Here is a 27,897-nt window from a genome sequence, read left to right as displayed (position 1 = left end):
CTGGACTCGCATTCAGGAGGACGACGGTTCAATCCCGCGTCCGGCCATCCTGATTTGGGTTTCCGTGCCGGCCGGTGTGACCGTGAGGTTCTAAGCGCTTCAGTTTGGAACCGCGTGTCGGTTACGGTCGCAGGTTCGAATCCTGCCTCGGGCATGGATGTGTGTGATGTCCTTAGGTTAGTTAGGTTTAAGTAGTTCTAAGTTCTAGGGGACTGATGACCTCAGAAGTTAAGTCCCATAGTGCTCAGAGCCATTTGAACCATTTTTTTTGGGTTTTCGTGATTTCCCTAAGTCGCTTCAGGCAAAGGCCGAGATGGTTCCTTTGAAAGGGAACGGTCGACTGCCTTCCCCGTCCTTCCCTAATCCGATCAGACCGATAACCTCGTAGTTTGGTCTCTTCTCCCAAACAACCGCCGGCCAGTGTGATCGAGCGGTTCTAAGCGCTTCAGTCTGGCACCGCGTGACAGGTACTGTCGCAGGTTCGAATCCTTCCTCGGGCATGGATGTGAGTGATGTCCTCAGGTTAGTTAGGTTTAAGTAGTTTTAAGTCCTAGGGGACTGATGACCTCAGATGTTACGTCACATAGTGCTCAGAGCCATTTGAACCATTTTAAGCCAAACAACCCAAGCCAATGTAGCCTGAGTTACGTGAGTGGCTGCTATCCACCACTGCAAATTCACACTAAAACTGCCTTACGCAGTGAAGCCGCTTCACTGCCAACAATAAATTAAATATTCAAAACAGATGAAAATGCAGACATACGAGGGTCACTTCAAAAGAAATCCACACAACTTTTTTTTTTTTAATCCATCTTTTATTCTATATGTTTGAAAGTTTTACAGTGTGTAGATACATCCTTTAGGAACAATATTTTCATTTCTCCACATAATTTCCATATCTCTCAACTGCCTTACGCCATTTTGGAACCAGAACCTGTATACCCGCATGGCAAGATTCTGGACCAACCTGTTGGAACCACTGTTTGGCAGCGTGCACAAGGGAGTCACCATCATGAAACCTTGTTCGACAAAGAGAGTCTTTCAGTTTCCCAAAGAGATGATAGTCACATGAAACTAGGTCGGGACTGTAAGGCGGGTGTTTCAGTGTTGTCCATCCGAGTTTTATGATCGCTTCCATGGATTTTTGACTGACGTGTGGCCGTGCATTGTCGTGCAACCGCAAAACATCCTGCTTTTGCCGATGTGGTCGAGCACGACTCAGTCGATCTTGAAGTTTCTTCAGTGTCATCACATACGCAACAGAATTTATGGTGGTTCCACTTGGCATGATGTCCACAAGCAAGAGTCCTTCGGAATCGAAAAACACCGTAGCCATAACTTTTCCAGTAGAAGGTGTGGTTTTGAATTTTTTTTTCTTGAGTGAGTTTGCATCATGCCACTTCATTGATTGCCTGTTCGTCTCTGGTGAAAAATGACGGAGCCATATTTCATCACCTCTCACAATTCTTCCAAGAAATTCATCTCCACCATTCTCGTACTGTTCCAAAAGTTCGCTGCATACCGTTTTTCTTGTTTCTTTGTGAGCCACTGTCAACATCCTGGGAACCCACCTGCCACAAACCTTTTTTAACGCCAACACTTTCAGTATTCTGCAAACACCTCCTTCCCCTATCCCAACGTAGCGTGACAATTGGTTCACTGTGATGCGTCTGTCACCAGTCACCAATTCGTTAACTCTCTGCACATTGTCTGGTCTGTGTGCAGTACGGGGCCTGCGTCTACCTACATCTACATTTGTATTCCGCAAGCCACCCAACAGGGTGTGGCAGAGGGCACTTTACGTGCCACTGTCATTACCTCCTTTTCCTGTTCCAGTCGCGTATGGTTCGTAGGAAGAACGACTGCCGAAAAGCCTCCGTGCGCACTCGAATCTCTCTAATTTTACATTCGTGATCTCCTCGGGAGGTATAAGTAGGGGGAAGCAATATATTCGATACCTCATCCAGAAACGCACCCTCTCGAAAACTGGACACCAAGCTACACCGCAATGCAGAGCGCCTCTCTTGCAGAGTCTGTCACTTGAGTTTGCTAAACATCTCCGTAACGCTATCACGCTTACCAAATAACCCTGTGACGAAACGCGCCGCTCTTATTTGGATCTTCTCTATCTCCCCCGTCAACCCGACTTGGTATGGATCCCACACTGACGAGCAATACTCAAGTATAGGTCGAAGGAGTGTTTTGTAAGCCACCTCCTTTGTTGATGGACTACATTTTCTACGGACTCTCCCAATGAATCTCAAACTGGCACCCGCCTTGCCAACAATTAATTTTATATGATCATTCCTCTTCAGATTGTTCCGTAAGCACACTCCCAGATGTTTTACAGAAGTAACTGCTACCAGTGTTTGTTCTGCTATCATATAATCATACAATAAAAGGTCCTTCTTTCTATGTATTCGCAATACATTACATTTGTCTATGTTAAGGGTCAGTTGCCACTCCCTGCACCAAGTGCCTATCCGCTGCACATCTTCCTGCATTTCGCTGCAATTTCCTAATGTTGCAACTTCTGCGTATACTACAGCATCATCCGCGAAAAGCTGCATGGAACTTCCGGCACTATCTACTAGGTCATTTACATATATTGTGAAAAGCAGTGGCCCCATAACATTTCCCTGTGGCACGCCAGAGGTTACTTTAACGTCTGTAGACGTCTCTCCATTGAGAACAACATGCTGTGTTTTGTTTGGTAAAACTTTTCAATCCAGCCGCATATCTGGTCTGATATTCCGTAGGCTCTTACTTTGTTTATCAGGCGACAGTGCAGAACTGTATCGATCGTCTTCCGGAAGTCAAGGAAAATGGCATTCATGTGGGAGCCTGTATCTAATATTTTCTGGGTCTCATGAACAAATAAAGAGAGTTGGGTGTCACACGATCGCTGTTTCCGGAATCCATGTTGATTCCTACAGAGTAGATTCTGGATTTCCAGAAATGACATGATACGGGAGCAAAAAGCATGTTCTAAAATTGTACAACAGATCGATGTCAGAGATATAGGCATGTAGTTTTGCGCATCTGCTCGACCCTTCTTGAAAACTGGAACTACCTGTGCTCCTTTCCATTCATTTGGAACCTTCCGTTCCTCTAGAGTCTTGCTGTACACGGCTGTTATAAGGGGGCAAGTTCTTTCGCGTACTTTGTGTAGAATCGAATTGGTATCCCGTCAGGTCCAGTGGACTTTACTCTGTTGAGTGATTTCAGTTGCTTTTCTACTCCTTGCACACTTATTTCGATGTCAGCAATTTTTTCGTTCGTGCGAGGATTTAGAGAAGGACCTGCAGTGTGGTCTTCCTCTGTGAAACAACTTTGGAAAAAGGTATTTAGTATTTCAGCTTTGCGTGTGTCATCCTCTGTTTCAATGCCATCATCATCCCAGGGTGTCTGGATATGCTGTTTCGATCCACTTACTGATTTAATGTAAGACCAGAACTTCCTAGGATTTTCTGTCAAGTCGGTGCATAGAATTTTACTTTCGAATTCGCTGAACGCTTCACGGATAGCCCTCGTTACGCTAACTTTGACATCGTTTAGCTTTTGTTTGTCTGAGAGGTTTTGGCTGCATTTAAATTTGCAGTGAAGCTATGTTTGCTTTCGCAGTAGTTTCCTAACTTTGTTGTTGAATCACGGTGGGTTTTTCTTGTCCCTCACAGTTTTACTCGGCACGTACCTGCCCAAAACGCATTTTACGATTGCGTTACACTTTTCCCATAAACACTCAACATTGTCGGTGTCGGAACTGAAATTTTCGTTTTGATCTGTTAGGTAGTCTGAAATCTGCCTCCTATTACTCTTTCTAAACAGATGAACCTTCCTCCCTTTTTATATATTCCTATTTACTTGCATATTCAGGGATGCTGCAACGGCCTTAGGATCACCGATTCCCCGTTCTGCGCTTACAGAGTCGAAAAGTTCGCGTCCGTTTTGTTATGAGTAAGTCCTGCCGCTGAGAGGACAATACTGCTGTGTCCGCTTTTCATCAAGTAACCTGCTTGGCCACCGACTAACTGTACCGCGATCGACAGCAGATCTCCATACGCCTTTTTCAGCCTCTTGTGGGTGTTTCCCACTGTCTCGTTTTCACAGCACAGGAATTCTATGGCAGCACGTTGCTTCTGACGAACGTCAAGTGTAGCAGGCACCTCGAAGACATGCTGTGAGGGTGCCACTCACGGGAACAGGTTGAACTGAGTTTGAAAACAAGCGGGAAGGATGTATCTACACACTGTAAAACTCTCACACATGCAGAATGGAAACTGTATTTTTTTAAAAAATAGTGTGCATTTCCTTTGGAGTGGACCTCGTTCATTAGTAACATGTATCCCAACAAGATACACTACTGGCCATTACATTTGCTACACCACGAAGATGACGTGCTACAGACGCGAAATTTAACCGACAGGATGATGTGTGATATGCAAATGATCAGCCTTTCAGAGCACTCACACAAGGTTGGCACCGGTGGTGACACCTACAACGTGCTGACATGAGAAAAATTTCCAACCGATTTCTCATACACAAACAGCAGTTCACCGGCGTTGCCTAGTGAAACGTTGTTGTGATGCCTCGTGTAAGGAGGAGAAATGCGTACCATCAAGTTTCCGACTTTCGTAAAGGTCAGATTGTAACCTATCGCGATTGCGGTTTTTCGTATCGCGACATTGCTGCTCGCGTTGGTCGAGATACAATGACTGTTACCAGAATATGGAATCGGTGGGTTCAGGAGGGTAATACGGAACGCCGTGCTGGATCTCAAAGACCTCGTATCACTAGCAGTCGAGATGACAGGCATCTTATCCGCGTGGCTCTAACTGATCGTGCAGCCTCGTCTCGATCCCTGAGTCAGCACATGGGGACGTTTGCAAGACAGCAACCATCTGCACGAACAGTTCGACGACGTTTGCAGGAGCATGGACTATCGGCTCGGAGACCGTGGCTGCGGTTACCCTTCACGCTGCATCACAGACAGGAGCGCCTGCGATGGTGTTCTCAACGACGAACCTCGGTCCACGAATGGCAAAACGTCATTTTTTCGGATGAATCCAGGTCCTGTTTATAGCATCATGATGGTCGCATCCGTGTATGGCGACATCGCGGTGTACGCACATTGGAAGCGTGTATTCGTCATCGCCATACTGGCGTATTACCCGCCGTGATGGTATGGGTTCACTTCTTGTTCGCATTGACGCCACTTTGTATAGTGGACGTTACATTTCAGACCCATGGCTCTACCCCTCATTCAATCCCTGCGAAACCCTACATTTCAGCAGGACAATGCACGACCGAATGTTGCAGGTCCTGTACGGGCATTTCTGGATAGAGAAAATGTTCGACTGCTGCCCTGGCCAGCACATTCTCCAGATCTCTCACCAATTGAAAACGGCTGGTCAGTGGTGGCCGAGCAACTGGCTCATACCAATACGTGGTGAACTGTGGTATCGTGTCGAAGCTGCATAGGCAGCTGTACCTGTACACGCCATCCAAGCTCTGTTTGACTCAATGCCCAGGCGTATCAAGGCCGTTATTACGGCCGGAGGTGGTTGTTCTGGGTACTGATTTCTCACGATCTATGCACCCAAATTGCATGAAAATTGCATGAAAATGTAATCACATGTCAGTTCTAGTATAATATATTTGTCCAATGAACACCCGTTTATCATCTGCATTTCTTCTTGGTGTAGCAATTTTAATGGCCAGTAGTTTATTTTCCAAATCGGGTGCATAAACCCCGAAATTAAAAAGTTGCCATTACTTTCTTATCGCACCCCATATACGGTGCGTAGTAACCAGTACTAAGCGTCGTTATGTGTACGTTCGCACCTGTCTGCCAGGCGACGGCGGTGGTGAAGTAGCGGCCGACGGAGCGCGCGTCCTGCGCGGCGAGCAGCAGCAGGTAGAGGCCCATGCAGAGGTCGGCGGCGGCCAGCTGCGCCATCAGGAAGCCGGGCACGGAGCGGCGCGCGCAGCCCAGCACCAGCAGCACGGCCAGGTTGCCGGCGAGCGCCGCCAGCGCCACCAGCCAGACGGCGCCGCGCAGCGCCCAGCCGCCCATCAGGTCCTCGCACGGGCTGAACGCGTCCGGCCGCGGACGGCACTCCACCTGGCGGTAGTTCTGCGACAGCCGGCCGCACTCGGCGCGCACCGGAGACACCGTCACCTGCCGGTTCAAAGAATGACTCTGAGCACTATGTGACTTAACATCTTAGGTCATCAGTCCCCTAGAAATTAGAACTACTTAAACCTAACCAACCTAAGGACATCACACACACATGCCCGAGGCAGGATTCGAACCTGCGACATTAGTAGCAGCGCGGTTCCAGACTATACCGTATAGAACCGCTCGGACAACCCGGCCGGCCGTGACCTGCCGGCACAGAGCGTACCGCGCTTCCACAGAGAGATACAGGCACATCTGGGAAAGTTCAGGGTCAAAATCTTAAACATGGCTGTGGATCATCAGCTGCATAAATATGAAGAGCAGTGAACACATTGGGGGATCACTCTGTTGTAGAAATAATTCCAAAGTCAAGATCGCTTAAATGCTCTTTACTGCACAACCTGTTTCTACACACTAAAGGTGCCATCATCGGATCTCAGTGTAGATTTAACATTTATAAAGCATTTGGATATAACGATAGAGGAGGCAGGCAATGATTTTATATCAGATGGTCTGCCTCATGTATCGCTATATCCAAATGGTTTATAAATGTTAATCTACATTCAGATCCGATGATGGCACCTGTAGTGTATTGAAACCAGTTATCCAGTAAACAGCATATAAGCGAATGAGATTTTCACTCTGCAGCTGAGTGTTCGCTGGCTCATATCAGCGCACACTCCGCTGCAGAGTGAAAATCTCATTCTGGTAACATCCCCCAGGCTGTGGCTAAGCCATGTCTCCGCAACATCCTTTCTTCCAGAAGTGCTAGTTTTTCAAGGTTCGCATGAGAAGTTTCTGTGAAATTTGGAAGGTAGGAGACGAGGTACTGGCGGAAGTAAAGCTGTGAGGACGGGGTGTGAGACGTGCTTGGGTAGCTCAGTTGGTAGAGCACTTGCCCAGGAAACGCAAAGGTCCCGCGTTCGAGTCTCGGTCCAGTACATGGTATATAAGCGATCTTGACTTTTTATTGTTTCTAAATATGAAGAGGTTGAAAAAATAGCCAGTTGCAAAACCATGTTTTATTAGCCCTTGACATAGGTTTCCATATTTCTAAAAATATCTTCTTCAGAAGGAGTGGGCCTTGCTACATTACTTTACAATATGTGGTGATGTAACAACTACTTCTGATGAAGATATTTTTAGAAATATCGAAACGGAGGTCAAGGGAAAATAAGGGTTTGTTTTGCAACTGGTTGACTGATTTTTTCAACCTCTTCATGGTACAGGATGCTTCGTACACCACACATTTCACGACTGCATGGGAACCAATATCCTGTACCTAGCCAGAGATAACTCCATGAAGTTCCCCTCCCTTGCTCGTACTTTGTAACAGGTAGCCTACTGGTGTTAACAAGAATGAACTGGGGTTGAAGAGAGAACCAATAATAATACACTACTCAAAAGAATTAGGCATCTGTGATACTAGACTGAGCAATAATTGAGGACTGAGTGTGTAACCAAATTGTTGTTGTTGTTGTTGTTGCGGTCTTCAGTCCTGAGACTGGTTTGATGCAGCTCTCCATGCTACCCTATCCTGTGCAAGCTTCTTCATCTCCCAGTACTTGCTGAAACCTAGATCCTTCTGAATCTGCTTAGTGTATTCATCTCTTGGTCTCCCTCTAGGATTTTTACCCTCCATGCTGCCCTCCAATGCTAAATTGGTGATCCCTTGATGCCTCAGAACATGTCCTACTAACTGGTACCTTCTTTTTGTCAAGTTGAGCCACAAACTCCTCTTCTCCCCAGTTCTATTCAATACTTCATCATTAGTTATGTAATCTACCAATCTAATCTTCAGCATTCTTCTGTAGCACCACATTTCGAAAGCTTCTATTCTCTTCTTGTCCAAACTATTTATCGTCTATGTTTCACTTCCATACATTGCTACACTCCGTACAAATACTTTCAGAAACGACTTCTTGACACTTAAATCTATACTCAATGTTAACAAATTTCTCTTCTTCAGAAACGCTTTCCTTGCCATTGCCAGTCTACATTTTATATCTTCTCTACTTCGACCACCATCAGTTATTTTGCTCCCCAAATAGCAAAACTCCTTTACTATTTTAAGTGTCTCATTTCCTAATCTAACTCCCTCAGCATCACCCGACTTAATTCGACTACATTCCATTATCCTCGTTTTGCTTTTGTTGATGTTCACCGTATATCCTTCTTTCAAGACACTGTCCAATCCGTTCAGCTGCTCTTCCAAGTCATTTGCTGTGTCTGATAGAATTACAATGTCATCGGCGAACCTCAAAGTTTTTATTTCTTCTCAATGGATTTTAATACCTACTCCGAATTTTTCTTTTGTTTCCTTTACTGCTTGCTCATTATACAGACTGAATAATATCGGGGAGAGGCTACAACCCTGTCTCACTCCTTTCCCAACCACTGCTTCCCTTTCGCGCCCCTCGACTCTTATAACTGCCATTTAGTTCCTGTACAAATTGTAAATAGCCTTTCGCTCCCTGTATTTTACCCCTGCCACCTTTAGAATTTGAAAGAGAGTGTTCCAGTCAACATTGTCAAAAGCTTTATCTAGGTCTACAATTGCTAGAATGGTAGGTTTGCGTTTCATTGATCTTTCTTCTAAGGTAAGTTGTAGGGTCAGTATTGCCTCACGTGTTCCAATATTTCTACAGAATCCAAACTGATCTTCCCCGAAGTCGGCTTCTACCAGTTTTTCCATTCGTCTGTAAAGAATTGGTGTTACTGTTTTGCAGCTGTGACTTATTAAACTGGTAGATCGGTAAATTTCACATCTGTCAAAACCTGCTTTCTTTGGGATTGGAATTATTATATTCTTCTTGAAGTCTGAGGATATTTCACCTGTCTCATATATCTTGCTCACCAGATGTTAGAGTTTTGTCAGGACTGGCTCTCCCAAAGCCGTCAGTAGTTATAATGGGAAGTTTTCTACTCCCGGGGCCATGTTTCAACTCAGGTGTAACCAAATTACACCTTTATTTTTCACATCTCTCTTGATTTACTCACATATAAAAAAAGTGGAAACAATCATTCATGCCCTTACCCCGAATGCTTTTCATTGGACTCTGAGAGCTGCAATAAGATGCATGCCAGTGTGGTATCACATATAGACCCCCCCCCCCCCCCCCCGACGTCATTAAGTTGGTAACGGAATGGCAAGTTCCAACAGCAGTCGCGCGGGATCTGGTGGACTCAACTGTGTGCACCTGCAGGGCCACACCTCCAGCAGCTCAGGACTACGAGCGCGACTCTGCCACTGCGATGTAGGACGGCCGACGGCAGGCACTAGCCCACTGACACACAGACCACTTTGCTACGTGTTGCTACACAGACGCCACCTAGACATCGCTTCATCGTATGTGCTGCAGTTCAGAGAGTCGCTTCCTTGTGGCCACTGAGAGCTGGACTTCATTTCTTGAATGAGAGCTCTTGAGAGTTTTTTGAGAGCCCGTGGTGAAACAGGGGACGACCGCGAGCATGTGCTTCAAGCATGTACCATATAATTTCGATGAGGATTAGGTCGCGATTCACTGCTGTCCCGGCTTCACAAGAGATACCTTGTAATGCTTCTGGCATTAACGAGCATGAGAAGGAATTCAGGGCCACCAACGCACGCAGTAGTCACCACATGACCCAACAGGATTTTTCCGATGTAGCGCTTGGCGGTACGGTGACCAAGGACAACGATGATATTTGCACGACTGTCAACATTTGGCACCCAACAGTGTAATGTAATGTTAGTCAGATCTGGTGATTTCCTTGACATCGTTTGGAAGGTACCAGTCACCATGGCGCCCCCATGCACGAACACAGCCATCACATTGTGTCAGAGGTTGACTGTACTCATCTGTGAATAACACCTTTCCCCTGCGACGAAGTTGCCAGTTGACATTGGGACGCAAGAGCTGAACGCAAGCTGAGAGATATCGTTTCAATGGGGGTACTTGAACAGAACATCACTAGCAGGACAAGGTTCGTGTGACGCCACTCTGCATTGTTGCCAAATTTATTCAAGATGGCACCGATAACGTCATCCAAGATGGCGGCGTGTAGACTTGGCAACAGCGCAGGAGCGTCATCCAAGATGGTGGATTTTGGCGGGAAAATAGGTTATTGGAGGTAGCTGAATTGGCCTAACACCCAGAAAAATTCATGAGAAATTTGAATGTTGGCAGGAAAATATGTCAATTGTGCTATGACCACTAACCTAACCCCCAGAAAATTGGCGCAAAATTTGAATTTTGTCTGGAAAATATGCCAATTGTGCTATGTCCACTAACCTAATCATCCAGAAAAAATTGGCGCAAATTAAAATTCCAACACGATAATGGATGCAAAAACCATACAGTAATTGTCTTTATTATTATTCATTATTATTCATTACCATTTATTATCATTCATTATCATTTATTATTATTATTGGCCTACCTCCACTAGAAAATTGCGCAAAACTGAAATTCCGACACTATAATGTCTTGAAAACTGTACTTCTATTTATTATTATTATCATTTATTTTCATTTATTATTTATTCAAGATGTCCGATTTCGGCGGGAAGAAAGCCATTTGCGTTACATCCATAGCAAAAATCTGTCACAAGTTCAAATTCCAACACCATAATCGATCACACATCGAAATAGCCAACATCCTACGAACTTTGACCGTCACTTATCTGTTTTCACAGCTAACCCATCACAATCGCGTGAGATAAGAAACTGCACTTGTACAAACCTAATTCACATCCTCTGATTTTGCAAGGAAAAAGGACTGAAGTCTTTATTTCAAGCAGTACAGTCATCAGTTGCTCTCCAACAGTCTTAGTACAAATCCTTGAGCTCGCAGCAACACCCAGTGCGCTCGCCAAACGGTCCAAACTCCAACTTACTTAGTTCAAATCGTCGCCAGCAGAGGAGGCTGCCCCCGCCCGGCTGACGTCGACTTGTTTGTGTGTCGGCTGGCACACACTCCCCTGATCCACGTCAAAGCTCCCCGGCACGCAGGTGGCTGCCAGCGCTAGCCGCTGGACGCTGTAAACATGTTTTCACTTGACACGCCGGAACCAGCCGATGCGTACGTCAGACTAGGCGGTTCAGCACGTGTGTTCACTACGAAGTCCTTCTCTAAGTTAACATATCATGCGAGTCTCATTATTCATTCGACACAGTGAACCATCGCTTGCCCCAACCTACATACCACCGCAATTTAACCAAACACAAAGTTCACATCACTACTTAATTATATTGATCAATTAATTAACCACGCTGCTGCAGAAAGCGCCACGTTCACATGGACTTGGGATGAGTTTTCGCGAATGCCACACCAACCTGGACTTTGAATCAAATGGTTAAAGTCTCTACCACGATCCTCAACCGACCGACACATCCCCATACCAACCCATGTTCATGCACTGAGCTGTATTAACGTTTACTAACGTACATTAACTTATATGACACTTTCTCTATATAAATAAGTTAACTTTGAATTTTGGCAGTCACTTTGTGTTTCGCTACCAACATAATAAAACTGTGGCAAACAAAGCTCACCTCCACTAACCTGTCACCCGACCGCCACCTCCTCCTATGGACTGCTGGTAAAAGGACTCAGCCTGCACTAGACTGATCGAGAGAAGAAGGACATTATTTTATTTGCCAGCACTTTATTTACCGTTTAATTATATTTATCACAGAATACACGCTCTGACATGTCCCACAGCATATAGACCTGCAAACTACTCCTACATAACTCATGTATAAGGCTGTACACACTTGCTTGCTAATTGTAATCCGTCAGAAAAGTCACTGCACAGCCTACAGACGTGTGTAGTACACCTAAATACTTCAAAATATTTATGCCTATAGAACCGAACAACTCTTAAATTGTCTAAATAATAATACATCTAAAATATCCTGCTCGCTAATCGTCAACTTTTCAGAATCATACACCAGTCTTTATTTAAACAATTAGACAGAGAGACAGCACACCCTTTATATTCGCCACTCAGTCCACAGTCCAACTGACTTAGTACACAGAACCATTGATACAGGACCCCCCCCCCCCCCTCCCTTCCCGACAGCAGATTATTACCCAAGTACAGTTTTCCATGATGTCCGCAAACAGCGTGTTCTCCACTAGATCTAGCACTCAGTCCCACCACCAGACTACTCTTTCATCCTTTTCCTGACGTAAACCAAGGTCCTCTGCTTTAAAATTGCGCAAAAACCACTCAGACTGCGCTGTGCTGCTCGGGGAAGTAAGGAAGGACTGCACTCTATTTATTTTGAGCCCTTTTATTTAGGCAGGAGTACACTTGTCACACAGTCACAAAACACTCTCACTGATCTGCCTGTGGTCACGTGTCACAGCCCACAAACACGCAAACATCTCCTAATTTCACCACACAATAGCAAACTGCTCTTAAATAATGCAGTACACAATATCCGCAGGCGAACTCTGTACTCTTAAATTCTCCAAATAAAGCACAGCACAGTCCACAGACCTGCTCGCAAAATATTTCAACAGATGCACCCAAACACCCTCACCCAATACCCTGCGCCCAGCTGCCTAACCGACCAAAAGTCTCTGCTCGGCCTCCCCCAAACATGACCTCGTCACAGTTGCATTCGCGTCTAACACCGGAGAAATTCCGCCTTCTACGAGGCGTGCATGTACACAGACATACAGAAAACAGAGCAAGCGCTCTGCGAAAGTGACCGTGATTGGATACGCGTGTGTTACATTAACAGGCACTTTTAGAACACAGAACGATAGGTGATAACGCGGTCGCATGGATGGATCTGACATAAAATCGAAAGAAATGCGAAAACTGATTAGGGCATAGGTATAAACTAACCTAATATACACCGAAATGCGGTGAAAATGAGGAAGTACTTGCTTATCTTCTGATTCGCACGGAGCAATTTGTACTTGGAGTCAAGTATGCGGCAACATGAGGAATGCGGGAAAACGATGACATCGAAGCGAGCGGAATCAGGAACGTAGTCAATTTTTTCCCGTTGAGTTCGTATTACAGTGTATGTCTATTGAGGTAGCAGTGATACACGCGTATTGACTACTGTATTTAATGCTTTTCAGGAGGACAGAGAATCATTTCCGTCTAAAGTTAATTGCATCTTTGTTAAAGGATAACAAAAAGTGTACGGGATGATCGATTGAGATAGAGCTGTAACTGGGTACGATTTAAACGTTGACTGATTTATTCTAGAGACAGACAAGTCGCTGAGGGTGAATTTTTTTTGCCAGTGTTCTATCTGGATGCATCAGTCACGTGATATAGCCTGCGTTCTAGTCGTATACAGCCACGTCTTCCGTATGTGGTTTAAGACACTGTCTACTTGCGATCGTTAACGGTGAACCCGTCAGTCAGCAGAGGACTTCCATCTCATGTGTGATGAAACTTGACATATTCCTCTAAACGCACTTTGATTCACGCGATCCCCACCCTGTCGCGTCCTTGGTGTAAAATCGAGACTTCAGAGTCATAACTAAGTTAGCTGTGGGTGCTTGTGAGGCGCTGCAATTGTTGTGTACACATTTGCCTGACAGATGGTCTGTTTACAGTGTTGGTGACGGAATGACTTGTAATTTTAACATGATGGACGCTGCTGTTATGCGCATCTGTTTTCTTGTAGGATGTACGGCCCGCTACTAACTGTCATTTTTATCTACACCTGATGGAGTAATAGTATAATTTCTGATTCGTGATCGGATGTGATCAGTGGGCACTACACTTGTCCGCAGGGCTATATTGTGCTCGTATCATAAAAAGCAAATGTTTTACGATTGGGGAAAGATACCTCAGCGTAGGGGAATCGGGAAGAAGAATGTATGTCTGACAGGATGGAAAAGTAGGCGATCTTAGATTATCGCCCGTTTTTAAGTTCTGAACGTTCTAGTCTCAGGAGTGCGTGTGTTTATGTTCTCTCTCTTTTACGAAAACCTTCGAGGCACCGATCCTACACTCTAGAACAATGCTTTACATGATAGATTGGATGGTTTACGTAAAAATGTGTCGAACTACGTTATGTATAAATATCACTCGGTTCTTGTTCTTCTTAACTGTATGCTATTACATTAAGGCAATTTGAAATCTGTTATTATAGATCGATATGGTGTGCTAAGCTCCAAGACTAGGTCACATCTCGATAAATGTGGTGCACTTGGAGGGGTTAGGACTAGGAAAGCTCTATTCAGTCAAGAGGAGTGTAGCTGTATTCGTCTGCTTGGTTGAGGATTAATGGGACAGTGATGTTGCAGTGTAGGTTGGTCAATGCCCAGGTGAGGATGGTCTTTTAACGTAAGATGGCGAGATTGCTCTGTGACTGCCCTACGCAGAGAGATTGATCGAGTGCTATGCGCGAGGTCTTAGAAATATGTATAGTGTTGTCTCGTATACTTTGACCGTTTTTATGTGTTCGAGAATTTAGTGTGAATGGACGTACTGAGCAGTCATCTATCAATGCTCTCACAATGATACTTTAAAAGTAGAGTAGGTATGGTTTAGCTATGATACTGAAATTAGGAAAACATGCTATTACTTGATTGGCCGATAACGGACTTACTGTAAAATTCGCGATTTCAGCTGTGATGGATAATATTACAGTAGATCAGTGGTGTCTTCTCCATCCCATCCGTGCATTGGGTACCACATAATGATTGAGTGAGAATGCTTGCTTGAGTTGGGGAACTTATTTTGGTTGATGGACCGCCACTTCTGGGGTTGCTAGCACCGTAGCACCAAAAACGGTGATCCGGTACTTGTGTGCAAAATGAGCAATCACTAGAAATGGAAGGCAGAGTTATCAACTATTCGGTCACTGCGACATATGAGTTTAAATGTAGGGCCGTCAATCACTTTCGGGTGATAGTTTGGAAAGTCGCTACAACGCCGCCAGGCTCTTCTAGTTTCCTTGTGTTCTAGCTGCCCTTTATTTAAAATCATTCTGTGTTATGCTATCGACTGTAAGAATATGATTTAAAAGGTGATACTTATAGTTTCTTGTGAGAGGCTGTGCATCAGTCCGTGTTAATATCTGCTTAGAATCAGACACATACTTGCAATGTCACGGCAGAAAGATGAAATGTTCGGCAGTGTCCAAAAGCTCGTTAGAAAACAGTGTTTGAATAAGGGTCAGAGGTAGCTTCTCATTCGCTTAGAGTATGGGTGATCAAACTTTAAAGTGGTCTCTGCAGCGTCTGTATATTTAATATGATCTTGTCCACACAGGCAGCTGCAGTTTGAGGTGTCGGATTTGGTGAGCTGTTAGGAATTCTTGGATGGCCGCACTCTGAGTTATTCGGGGAGAGTATTGTGAATTCCGTTTGTCCGCGCTGGAGGTGGATCACATTGGTGCCTTCGTGACTTGTAAATAGGATGAGCTTTTATGGTTGGTAATTTCTTTTCACTGTTTGATGGTAGAGAATAAAGATGATAGGATGCTGAGGATCTGTTGTACTTGTATCTAGTTTGGGACGTACAACACTGCACGCATTTCCGGTGAATGGTCAAAACAAGGTCCTGTTGCAGTAACTAAGGTCGTTCTGTTTCTAGACAGGCTGCAGAAGGTAATGGATATGTCTTTCTCCAGCTTAAATTGCAGAGATGAGATGCGCAAAGATCTGGAAATGGGATCAGCTAAACGATGTGTAGGGTGTGACTAAAGCCAAGTTGGAATTTTACTGTAGGATGCAGGTTCGGGAAAGGTGACACGTTTTGGACTGGGTGCAGCCATCTTGAATAACGGTAATTGCGTAATCAACTGACGTGATGACAGAGCGCTCTAGTGGTTGTGATAGGAGCTAAACACAGTTGAACTCGGAGCCATTTTTGTTAGGTAAACGAATTGTATGATCTTCCACCAAAATTCAAACTAACCACAAAAATCGGACATTTTCAATGACGCCTTCTGCTGGTGGCGATGTGTACTAACCTAGTTGGACTCCAGACCTCGTGGCGAACACACGCACATGATATAAATAGTAATAAACAATAAAGGATAATAAATAATAATAAGTGATCATAAATGATAATAAATGTTAATAAATTATAATAGATTACTGGAGCAGCTGTCCGAATGCAGAGACCTGTTGGAATGTAGCGATCTGTAAGAGTTAACTTTGCTGTCCTCTAGACGACCGAATAGCGAAGTAATAGTATGTGTTGGGGGCTTTGGTGATCAAGTCAGAATATGAGAAGATGATCGATTAGGGTTGGAGTGTTATTCGATGGGATGTAGGTTATTTGATTGACTACTTCTGCATATTTGCTGTCTTTATTTAGTGGAGTGAAGATCGAGTGTGGTGCATTGGATGCACGCTTGTCTGTTCTCTAGACCTGGGAAGGACCTTAGTTGCCCTGTAAATTATAGCGAAGATCTCGAATATGTTACATGTCTGAGAACGGCATTCGAGAGTGGAAATATAATTTTTCGTATGTTTGTTTATAGTTAGTGAGTGGTTTACAGCATGCTGCACATGGATAAAGTTTGGGGTTTATAGAGAATTAATTTGAAATATATATGTTGGGAATTTTGATGAACAAGCGATCGGTAGGATGTAGCCTAGTGACTGATATTGAGAAGTACAGCTAAAATGGTGTAATATTATGGAGAAAGTACGTGTGTTCTTGTAGTCTATGAGTCTGGGGATGTTTGTAGAAAAGTGGCACACAAGGAAGGAGAGGCAGCAACGCATTAGTGCTGAGAGGGAAGCGATCCCTAGTTTTGTGGAACAGTTCTGAGAGTGTCTTCGGTCTGCTGATGTAAAAGGAGATGTTACAGCTGAGTGTCGAGTCTGTACAGAGAAACAGCAGGTTGATGGTGCTTCCCAAGGTATGGAGAGCAGTGGGGCATATAAACGGTTTAGGAATAGGGTAATTTTTTCGGGTGCTGTAAAGATATACACGATAAGCGAAATTTTCTGTCAAATGTATATATATTGCATTATAAAGTTAATGTGGTTTACAATGTGTTGCCTTTGTATACAGGGTGTCCCAGCTATCTTGCCGGCCGGTGTGGCCGTGCGGTTAAAGGCGCTTCAGTCTGGAACCGCGTGACCGCTACGGTCGCAGGTTCGAATCCTGCCTCGGGCATGGATGTGTGTGATGTCCTTAGGTTAGTTAGGTTTAATTAGTTCTAAGTTCTAGACGACTGATGACCTCAGAAGTTAAGTCGCATAGTGCTCAGAGCCAGCTATCTTGTCCACCCAAAATATCTCTCGAACAATAACAGCTATTGGAAAACGACTTTCACCAGTATCAATGTAGGGCTGGGGCCCATGAATGTACATATTTGGAAACATTCTAAAACGAAAGCATATGTGTTTTTAACACAAACTTATGTTTTTTTTAAATGGACCTCCTACATTTTTTCTTCAGCAATCAATAGCATGACAAAGCACATACACAATGGCGTTGATTGCATCGCAATATTCCCACTACATCCCGAGATATTAAGACGCGAAGTTGACGCTTGAAACACCCAACATGCGCTGCTAGCGCACGTCCTGAGGCTCAGGCGTGAACCCCATGCTGCCCGTAGTCGCGATGTGATTGACATGCGTAATCACACCTCCATACTTATCAAGAGGTCCGAAACTAATAATACGGTCTGCTGCCATCCTGCTGCGATTACGGGCAGCATGAGGTTCACGCCTGAGCCTCAGGACGTGCGCTAGCAGCGCATGTCAGCTTTGTTTGCCACAGTTTTCTTATGTTGGTAGCGAAACACAAAGCGACTGCTGTAATTCAAAGTTAACTTATTTCTATAGAGAAAGTGTCATATAAGTTAATGTACATTAGTAAACGTTAAGACAGCTCAGTGCATGAACATGGGTTGGTAAGGGGATGTGACAGTCCGTTGACGATCGTGGTAGAGACTTTAACTATTTGATTCAAAGTCCAGGTGGGTGTGGCACTAGCGAAAATTCATTCCAAGTCCAGGTGGACGTGGCGCTTTCTGCAACAACGAGGTTAATTACTTGATGAATTTAATTAAGTAGTGCTGTGAACTTTGTGTTTGGTTAAATTGCGGAGATATGTAGGTTGGGGCGAGCGATGGTTCACGCATTCGCGTGTGTGTTTTCAGGACGAATTTGGATTAGGTAATAGCACTATGTCGATTGAAGAATGAGACTCGCATGATCTGTTAACTTTGAGAAGGTCTTCGTAGTGAACACACGTGCTGGACCGCCTGCTGTGACGCACGCATCGGCTGGTTCCAGCATGTCAAGCGAAAACATGTTTACAGGGTCCAGCAGCTAGCGCTGGCAGGGTCCTGCGTGCCAGGCAGCTGTGACGTGGATCAGGGGAGTGCGTGCCAGCCGACACACAAACAAGTCAATGCCAGCCGGCCAGGGGCAGCCTCCTCTGCTGGCGACGATTTGAACTAAGTCAGTTGGAGTCTGGACCGAGTGGCGAGCAGAGTGGGTGTTGCTGCGATCTCAAGGATATGTACTGTGGTGTCACCGCCAGTCACCACTCTTGCTAGGTGGTAGCCTTTAAATCGGCCGCGGTCCGGTAGTACACGTCGGACCCACGTGTCGCCTCTGTCAGTGATTGCAGACCGAGCGCCGCCACACGGCAGGTCTAGAAAGACTTCCTAGCACTCGCCCCAGTTGTACAGCCGACTTTGCTAGCGATGGATCACTGACAAATTACGCTCTCATTTGCCGAGACGATAGTTAGCATAGCCTTCAGCTACATCATTTGCTACGACCTAGCAAGGTGCCATTATCAATTGCTATTTATCTTGTGATGCATGTACCGTCAGACCGATGTTCACCAATTGTGGATTAAAGTTAAGTATTCCAGCAGCTATGTATGTTATTGGCTATATTAATTACCTTACCTGTTCCAGACCTCACGCCAGCCTGCGTGAGTTTAAACGCGTGCCTTTCGGCTACCCGTCATTGTCGATTGGCTGTCTTGCCAGTCCACAACATGTACTAAGTTTGTTGGAGAACAACTGATGACTGTAGTGCTTGAAATGAAGACTTCAGTCCTTTTCCTTGCAAAATTAGAGGATGTTGACTATTTCGTATGTGTGATCGATTATGGTGTTGGAATTTGAACTTGTGACAGATTTGTGCTATGGCTGTAACGCAAATGGCTTTCTTCCCGCCGAAATCGGACATCTTGAATAAATAATAAATTAAAATAAATGATAATAATAATAAACAGAAGTACAGTTTTCAAGATATTATCGTGTCATAATTTCAATTTGGCGCAATTTTCTTGTGGAGGTAGGCCAATGATAATAATAAATAATAATAGATGATAATAAATGATAATGATTGATAATAAATGATAATGAATGATAATAAAGACAAGTACTGTATGGTTTTTACAGCCATTATCGTGTAGGAATTTTAATTTTGGCGCCAATCTTTTCTGAATGGTTAGGTTAGTGGACATTGCACAATTGACCTATTTTCCAGCCAAAATTCAAATTTTGCGCCAATTTTCTGGGGGTTAGGTTAGTGGAGGTAGCCCAATTGGCTTTCTTCCCACCGATATCCGCCATCTTGAATGACGTTACAGCAGTACTCTGGTGGCAGGGGTATGAACTAACACTATTGAACTCTGGACCTTGTTACAAACACATGTGCATCATATAAATAATAATAAATAATAATAACTGATAACGAATGATAATAAATGATAATGAATAATAATGAATAAGAATAAAGATAAGTACAGTCTTGCATGCATTATCCTGTTGGGATTCAAATTTCCCACCATTTTTTCTGGAGTGTTAGGTTAGTGGACATAGCCCAATTGGCCTATTTTCCCGCCAAAATCTGCCATCTTGAATGACGTCATGCACTGTTGCCAAGTCTACACGTCTCCATCTTGCATGTCGTCATCGCATAAATTTCGCAACAATGCAGAGTGGCGTGAGACCAACCTTGTTCTGCTACTGACGTCTTGGTCATAAAGTGCTTTCTCATAACCTGTTCCTTGCACTCTGTCCACACACATCGGCTCCACTGCCTCTTGTGAGATCGTCTTGCCGTACTCCAGCGGTACCCATGGTACCCATAAGACCCCGCAACATAGAGAAGGCAGATATCGATCTTCACTGGGGTCGTAATGCTTCGGTGGCATAGTGCTACTCGCCTTGTATACTAACCTGTCTCCCAGCAGCGTGTCCATAACTTATGGATGACAGATAAGGAGACATTGGCATTTGTAGGAACACGAGGGAAAATCCATCCTTCTTGGTTCGAACGCATAGACCTTGCAAACTTGTATTCCATTAAGATGTCGCACTGCACGTTTTGCACGTTTTTCGCCAAATGCAATATCCACAAATGAGAAATGTCGTCGTCTGTGTGTGCTATGAAGCAACGGAACACCCGTCACGCACGTCCTTCTGACAGATCACCTGCAACTGTAATGCATAATACATCTGACAGATGACAAATGACTTCAGTTCATACATGCATTAGAATCTAAGTTCTCAGACTATGTAATACGGCCACAGAATCGCCTGTGTCAAAGTAGATTTCACATACCGGACGTTGATAGGAGCGTTCCTCTAATTCTTTTGAGCAGTATATTCCCTTTAAAAAATATTGCAGCCACAAGTCAGATTTAGTACCATCATTAGATGACCTGCTGAAAATAAACTAGACCGCCATTATAAAATTCTAGGTAACTAAATTACAACTAAAACTTGTCTTATACGCAGCCATACACAGAGGATGTGACTAAATTTCTTCCACCAATACACTGAAAAATGTCTGGTAAACGTTGACTATAAAATTCTTAGCTTAAGAACTATGAGCACTTGCTCATATTCGCTAGTGTAAATCCATCTCTTCCACTGAACAAATGCTCTTAAGGTATGTATATTACATCCAATGTTTGCTATGCCTATCCTCAAAGTATCTAAAGGGAATGTAGTCACACAGTGTATGCATCCGAATGATTACAGCTTGCTACTATCTATCGACTTCCCTAATTCGTTTCGCAACCAACAAGCGGACTTACTGAATGCAGTTTTCCGAAATTCCTTCACCAGGGAAGACGAATGGAATATTCCAGAATTTGAAACAAGAACAGCTGCTAGCATGAGTTTCTTAGATGTAGATATCTTAGGGGTTGCGAAGCAACTCAAATCGCTTGATACGGGCAAGTCTTCAGGTCCAGATTGTATACCGATTAGGTTCCTTTCAGATTACGATGATACAATAGCTCCTACCTAGCAATCATATGCAACCGCTCGCTCACTGATAGATCTGTACCTACAGATTGGAAAATTGCGCAGGTCGCACCAGTGTTTAAGAAGGGTAGTAGGTGTAATCCATCGAACTACAGACCTATATCACTGACGTCGGTTTGCAGTAGGGTTTTGGAGCATATACTGTATTCAAACATTATGAATCACCTCGAAGGGAACGATCTATTGATACGCAATCAGCATGGTTTCAGAAAACATCGTTCTTGTGCAACGCAGCTAGCTCTTTATTCGCACGAAGTAATGGCCGCTATCGACAGGGTATCTCAAGTTGATTCCGTATTTCTAGATTTCCGGAAACCTTTTGACACCGTTCCTCACAAGCGACTCCCAACCAAGCTGCGGGCCTATGGGGTATCGTCTCAGTTGTGTGACTGGATTCGTGATTTCCTGTCAGGAAGGTCGCAGTTCGTAGTAATAGACGGCAAATCATCGAGTAAAACTGAAGTGATATCAGACGTTACCCAGGGAAGTGTCCTTGGACCTCTGCTGTTCCTGATCTATATAAATGACCTGGGTGACAATCTGAGCAGTTCTCTTAGGTTGTTCGCAGATGATGCTGTAATTTACCGTCTAGTAAGGTCATCCGAAGACCAGTATCAGTTGCAAAGCGATTTAGAAAAGATTGCTGTATGGTGTGGCAGGTGGCAGTTGAGGCTAAATAACGAAAAGTGTGAGGTGATCCACATGAGTTTCAAAAGGAATCCGTTGGAATTCGATTACTCGATAAATAGTACAATTCTCAAGGCTGTCAATTCAACTAAGTACCTGGGTGTTAAAATTACTAACAACTTCAGTTGGAAAGACCACATAGATAATATTGTGGGGAAGGCGAGCCAAAGGTTGCGTTTCATTGGCAGTGCACTTAGAAGATGCAACAAGTCCACTAAAGAGACAACTTACACTACACTCGTTCGTCCTCTGTTAGAATATTGCTGCACGGTGTGGGATCCTTACCAGGTGGGATTGACGGAGGACATCGAAAGGGTGCAAAAAAGGGCAGCTCGTTTTGTATTATCACGTAATAGGGGGGAGAGTGTGGCAGATATGATACGCGAGTTGGGATGGAAGTCATTAAAGCAAAGACGTTTTTCGTCGCGGCGAGATCTATTTACGAAATTTCAGTCACCAACTTTCTCTTCCGAATGCGAAAATATTTTGTTGAGCCAAACCTACAAAGGTAGGAATGATCATCAAAATAGAATAAGAGAAATTAGAGATCGAACAGAAAGGTTTAGGTGTTCGTTTTTCCCGCGCGCTGTTCGGGAGTGGAATGGTAAAGAGATAGTATGTTTGTGGTTGGATGAACCCTCAGCCAAGCACTTAAATGTGAATTGAAGAGTAATCATGTAGATGTAGATGTAGATCGCCATCATTCAATACTCGAAATGGATTGTCAAAACAGATCCATTGGCGGCAATACTATTCGCCTTGGCCTTGGAAAAACTATGCCGAGAGCCTGTCGAATTAAAAAAGTGGAGGTGGTGGGAGCAGACACAACAATCCAACCGTTGCTCGTGATGTTTCGATTCTTGGCGACACTCTAGAGCAGGCACGCGATTTGCCCACAATGCGAAGAAAATTGGGATCATAAATTACCTCGTCGTATCACGCCGTCAAGATCTCTTTCCCTCCATTCTTGCTGATCGGCATATCTCTGAGCGAGTTCCAGTGCTCATGCACCCTGGATCCATACTGACTAATAAAATCCGAGCGAGGTGCGCAGTGGCTAGCACTCTGGACTCGCACTCGGATGACGGTTCAAACCCTCGTCCGACCATCCTGATTTAGGTTTCCCGTGATTTTCCTAAATCCGTTCAGGCAAATGCCGGGATGGTTTCTTTGAAATGGGTATGCCAGACTTCCTACCCCATCCTTCCCTACTCCGATAGGACCGATGACCTCGCTGTTTGGTCCCCTCCCCCAAATCAACCAACCAACTAATAAAAGTGAAGTGATGTAAGAAGTGTATCAATGAGAAATAAACATTAATCGAATGTTCTTTAGTCTGAACAAATTATTCAGGTCGCGTCTAATATCGCAGTAGAATAAGATTCAGCTGCAAGTGACCCTGTTATGTCTGGTACTTTGATATGATTGTGAAACTTGTGCGACATCAGCAACAACTGAAGAAGCAATTTCTGCCCTCCAGTGGAAGGTACTTCGACACATGTATATGCCGGCCGCGGAGGTCTAGCGGTTCTAGGCGCTCAGTCCAGAACCGCGCGACTGCTACGGTCGCAGGTTCCAATCCTGCCTCGGGCATGGATGTGTGTGATGTCCTTAGGTTAGTTAGGTTTAATTAGTTCTACGTCCTAGGGGACTGATGACCACAGATGTTAAGTCCCATAGTGCTCAGAGCCATTTGAACCATTTGACACATGTATATACCCATCTACAGTACTGTGGAAGGTAAATTGGTACGAACAATGGAAGAAGGCCTGTACCAACGTATTGGAAAGCCACACATTAGCCGAATGTTAGGGTACCAGAGGCTATACAGTAGTTTGGCCATATCTTTTTAGTTGATGGATCCCCGACTAACCGAGTCCTCCCTTCTCAATTTGCTGGAAAACGTCCAAGGGGACGTCCAAGGACGCGATCGAAGGGTCGAATAATGACAGTCCTTAGAAAAGTGGAGTAAAAACCGGTAGATGATGAAGCTAGAGACCGGCAGTGACGGACTACCATCTGCAGTAGATATGTGCTCTGTTGTGACTCACTCAACTTCACTTTTTATTCTGCTTTTGTACACTTATATGTTCCTTTATGTCTTTTCCTTCTGTGTTCTTTTTTTTACTGTAGGCCTTAAAGGCACGTTAATGAAATAAATGATGATCACGATGCCGATAACGAAACATACACACTTGAATAACTTACATTGGGGGTCGTAAACCGAAGAGTCTCAGAGAGATCCATTGTAAATATCTATGAGGTCTGATTGCTCTAACTGTTTTGAATGGACGATAGATTCTTAATTGGCTATAGATTTGGGAGCAGCAGAATTTGGCAGCCCATGGATACAAGTGCCATTTATTATCTATTATTTATAAACATTCAGTCTTCTTGGCGATAAATGTTCATCTTTGGTACCTCGACGATTGCGGCAAATACACTGCTGCAGCCCATCCTACCGCAGCTGTCCTTTCATTGTCGTTCTCGTCGCATCCTGATGTTGCGACAGGCCCCTTGGATTTATCGTGTAGCCGAGTCCATAGCAGACCCGTCCGCATCGTTTGTTGTTGTCCTTGGGAAGGCGGCCAAGTGACTGTCGGGCGACCTAGTGACCCGGTGACGGTCGTGGCGACTGTGTTATAGCTACATCGTTGTCGTTACGGCAGCGTCAGTCAGAGTGTGGAGGTCACAACGTCGCCCAGCGTCTGACGGTTAGTGGCTGTCCCAGGGATGAGGGTGGGGTGGGGGGTGGGGGGGGGGGGGGTAGGCTTAAATGCTGTGCTGTCAGGAGTCTGATTATGCCAGAGAGATAGCACTGCTACAGTCTGGAACCGCGCGACCGGTACGGTCGCTGGTTCGAATCCTGCCTCGGGCATGGATGTGTGTGATGTCCTTAGATTAGCTGAGTTTAAGTAGTTCTAAGTTCTAGGGGACTGATGAGATGTTAAGTCCCATAGTGCTCAGAGCCATTTGAAGCATTTTTTGATAGCATTGCTGAGGTCGTGACGAGGGAGTTACACGAATGGTGTGAGAAGATTCGATCACTGCCTCGCAGAAGTAGGGGACTTGGTAGTGACTTGCTGCTGAGCGTGCTGTTTCGGAACGGGTTGTTGACTGCGGGGGTTAACACAGAGCTGCGGCTGATTCATTACACAACTACAGGCTACGTAATTGTGTGAAGCTGTTAACTCTTAAGTCGCTGCTGTAATATTAAAAATATTCACAACATAAAATTGATCGTGAAAGAATAACTTCTCGAAGCGAAAACTAATAATCAAGGGCTTAGCGTGGGGTGTAATTAAGCAAGATGCGCGCATAGTACGGTCAATGATGCTAGGCTGCAGACGCGATCCGCGTGTAGTAAACTAGTGTATGGCTGGCCCAGAGGCACGCTAACCAACCAGTAAGTGAGAACTGAGGAATCAGCCTGCTATTAGACGAGTGCGAGCTATCAGAAAAAGGAACGCTGACTAAGAGATAGGGAAAAAACCAACACCACAACAGATCAGAAAACACTTAGAAAAAGGCTTTGTGAAGGAAGTCACTCTGTTCTTTTAACAAATTATCTGGGTAAATATCAAGACCTTGAGACGTATCCAGCGGTATCTAGTCCACATTTCTTTTAAATATGAGAATCAGAAGCCGCTTTCCCTGTAGTAGCTTATAATGAAAACAGCTTACAAATGACGTTTTTATTGTAAACTACTGCAAATTATATAGGCTGAGTCACTAACTATTGCCACCACGAATAACTCCAAAAGTATGATAGGAGCTGACACGTTTGTGGGACAAAAGTTGCATGGGACAACGGGGGCCATAACATGACGTTACTTTTTTGTTGCTAGGTTGGCTCGCTTCAGAGATGTGAAGGTCAACTTTGATTCTTTAAATGGGATGCTATAGTCTGCTACTTATTTTCTGATAGCGGCTATCCAGACGAACCTAATAATGTGTAACAGTAAGGTCTTTGAACGTCAACGAAGGTCATAAAGGTGGCATGAACGTCCGTTTACAGAAGGTGTTCGAAGTGATGACCATTGGTATCAGTGCAGTGCTGCAATCTTCTTATCATGGGTTGAGTGGCATTCCATATCACATCGGCACTTACGCTCTGACAATTCTCCCTGGTATATCTTCAGGTGTACTTGGAACGTCTTTATAAACGATGTCTCTTACGAATCCACACAAGAAAAAATCCTGAGGCGTCAAGTTTGACGAACGATTCGGCCACGACACAACTCCTACGCGTCCAATCCAACGATTTGGGAATTATCTCTGCCACTCATTTCTAGCCACCAGTGAAAAATGTGTCGGACACCCATCGTGTTGATTCCACAATCTGTTCCTTGTGCCTAAAGATATTTCTTCCAATAACAGACCTAATGTTTCTTGCAGGAATGTGGTGTTCCTATCATTAACATATCCTTCGATGAAATAGAGGCCTGTAATTCTGTCCTCCAGAATCCCACACCATACATTCACCGATTACGGGTTTTAGTGTGCAACTTGCCGCAGCCAAGATCGACTTTCAGTTGCCCAATAATTCGTGTTATGCAAATTAACATTTCCATGATTCGTGGATTTAGTTTCGTGAATGTAGCCTCATCGTAAATAAAATCAAATTAATGAATATGTCGTTCCTCTGAATCTGAAGTTGAGCCCAGCGGCAGAATTCAGTGCGACGCATACAATCCGTATGTGTTAATTCTTGGTGGAGACTCATAGGGTAAGAATATTTATGGCGATGCAGAACACAAACAACACTACTCTGGCTCATGCGAGATTCCCTTGCGATTTGACGCGAACTAACACAAGGATCTCGAACCACAGTGACAATAGTACCAATCTCCGTTTCCTCGGTAGTGATTTTCCTTTGCCAGAGATGTTTCCGATGCGTTAAAGATCCAAATGTTCTCAATTTATCATGCACATATTGAAATGTACGACGTGTAGGGTGAGTACGTTGAGGATATCTATGAGCGTACAAGTCTGTAGCTTTCACTAAATTTCGTTCGCATTCTCTGTAAATGAGACGCATATCGACTTGTTCTTCGAAGGAATACATCATTCACATTCTCTTGATTTCATGATAGTAGTCTTACCGTTCCTATCAGTGTTGTATTGCGAAACCGTCGAATGATGTTTACATGTCAGTGGCACGTTAGATGGATAGGCAGTATTCGGCGAATACTTTTCCCATCATTTGTTTTATGTTAGCATTGCACTTAGCGTCGCTCTGGATAGTTACTCCTAGATATTTCACAGTAGATACTGTTTCGGCTATTTGGCATCAATAGTGTAGCTGCGCCGTAGTGTTACATTTATTTATGTTCAGGGTCAATTACAGCAACTGTGTACTGCGCTGCCTTAGTTTGCAAGGTTTCAATTTGTGCTCGCTTCTGTGAGCAGATGATGCTCACACACCAGTCTGAATGCAATCAGAACTTGTGTCTGATAATACTGGTTCCGGTTCAGCTCAAGACACAGTACATACGACAAGTCTGAAAGACTATACATGTCAGAGTACTAGAATTTTCCCCACAGTTCCACTTGCGTATGCATTTCACACATATGTTGAACTCACCTGATCCTTCCGATTTCTGTGTCCACCTCTCCTACCTTTGTATGTCCATCTCACCACACTGCGCACTTAGTTCTACTTAATATTCACTCTCCACTGCATAAAGTTTTCTGTGTGACACCTAGGCAGCAAGGGGCTGCAGACCACACGATAGGTAGCTTCAAATAGTATGAGAGAATTACCAGTAATTGTCATTCCACTTGTTGACAT

The 27,897-nt window shown here is 44.3% G+C and overlaps 1 protein-coding gene across 1 annotated transcript in view; it reads right to left on the bottom strand.

The window, feature by feature from the left end:
• The window catches only part of LOC124796047 (lutropin-choriogonadotropic hormone receptor-like), a 503,184-nt gene that overhangs the window by 47,653 nt on the left and 427,634 nt on the right, over nucleotides 1–27,897 (bottom strand). The window contains exons 12-13 of the mRNA XM_047260133.1: nucleotides 6,408–6,436; nucleotides 5,845–6,181 (exon numbers count right to left, since the gene is read on the bottom strand). Of these exons, the coding sequence (XP_047116089.1) occupies nucleotides 5,845–6,181; nucleotides 6,408–6,436 (366 nt within the window). The remainder of the gene's footprint in view (nucleotides 1–5,844; nucleotides 6,182–6,407; nucleotides 6,437–27,897) is intronic.

Source organism: Schistocerca piceifrons, chromosome 4 (assembly GCF_021461385.2).
Source record: "Schistocerca piceifrons isolate TAMUIC-IGC-003096 chromosome 4, iqSchPice1.1, whole genome shotgun sequence".
NCBI lineage: Eukaryota > Metazoa > Arthropoda > Insecta > Orthoptera > Acrididae > Schistocerca > Schistocerca piceifrons.
Note: the sequence above shows the minus strand (reverse complement) of the source record. Positions and strands in the feature narration are given on the sequence as shown.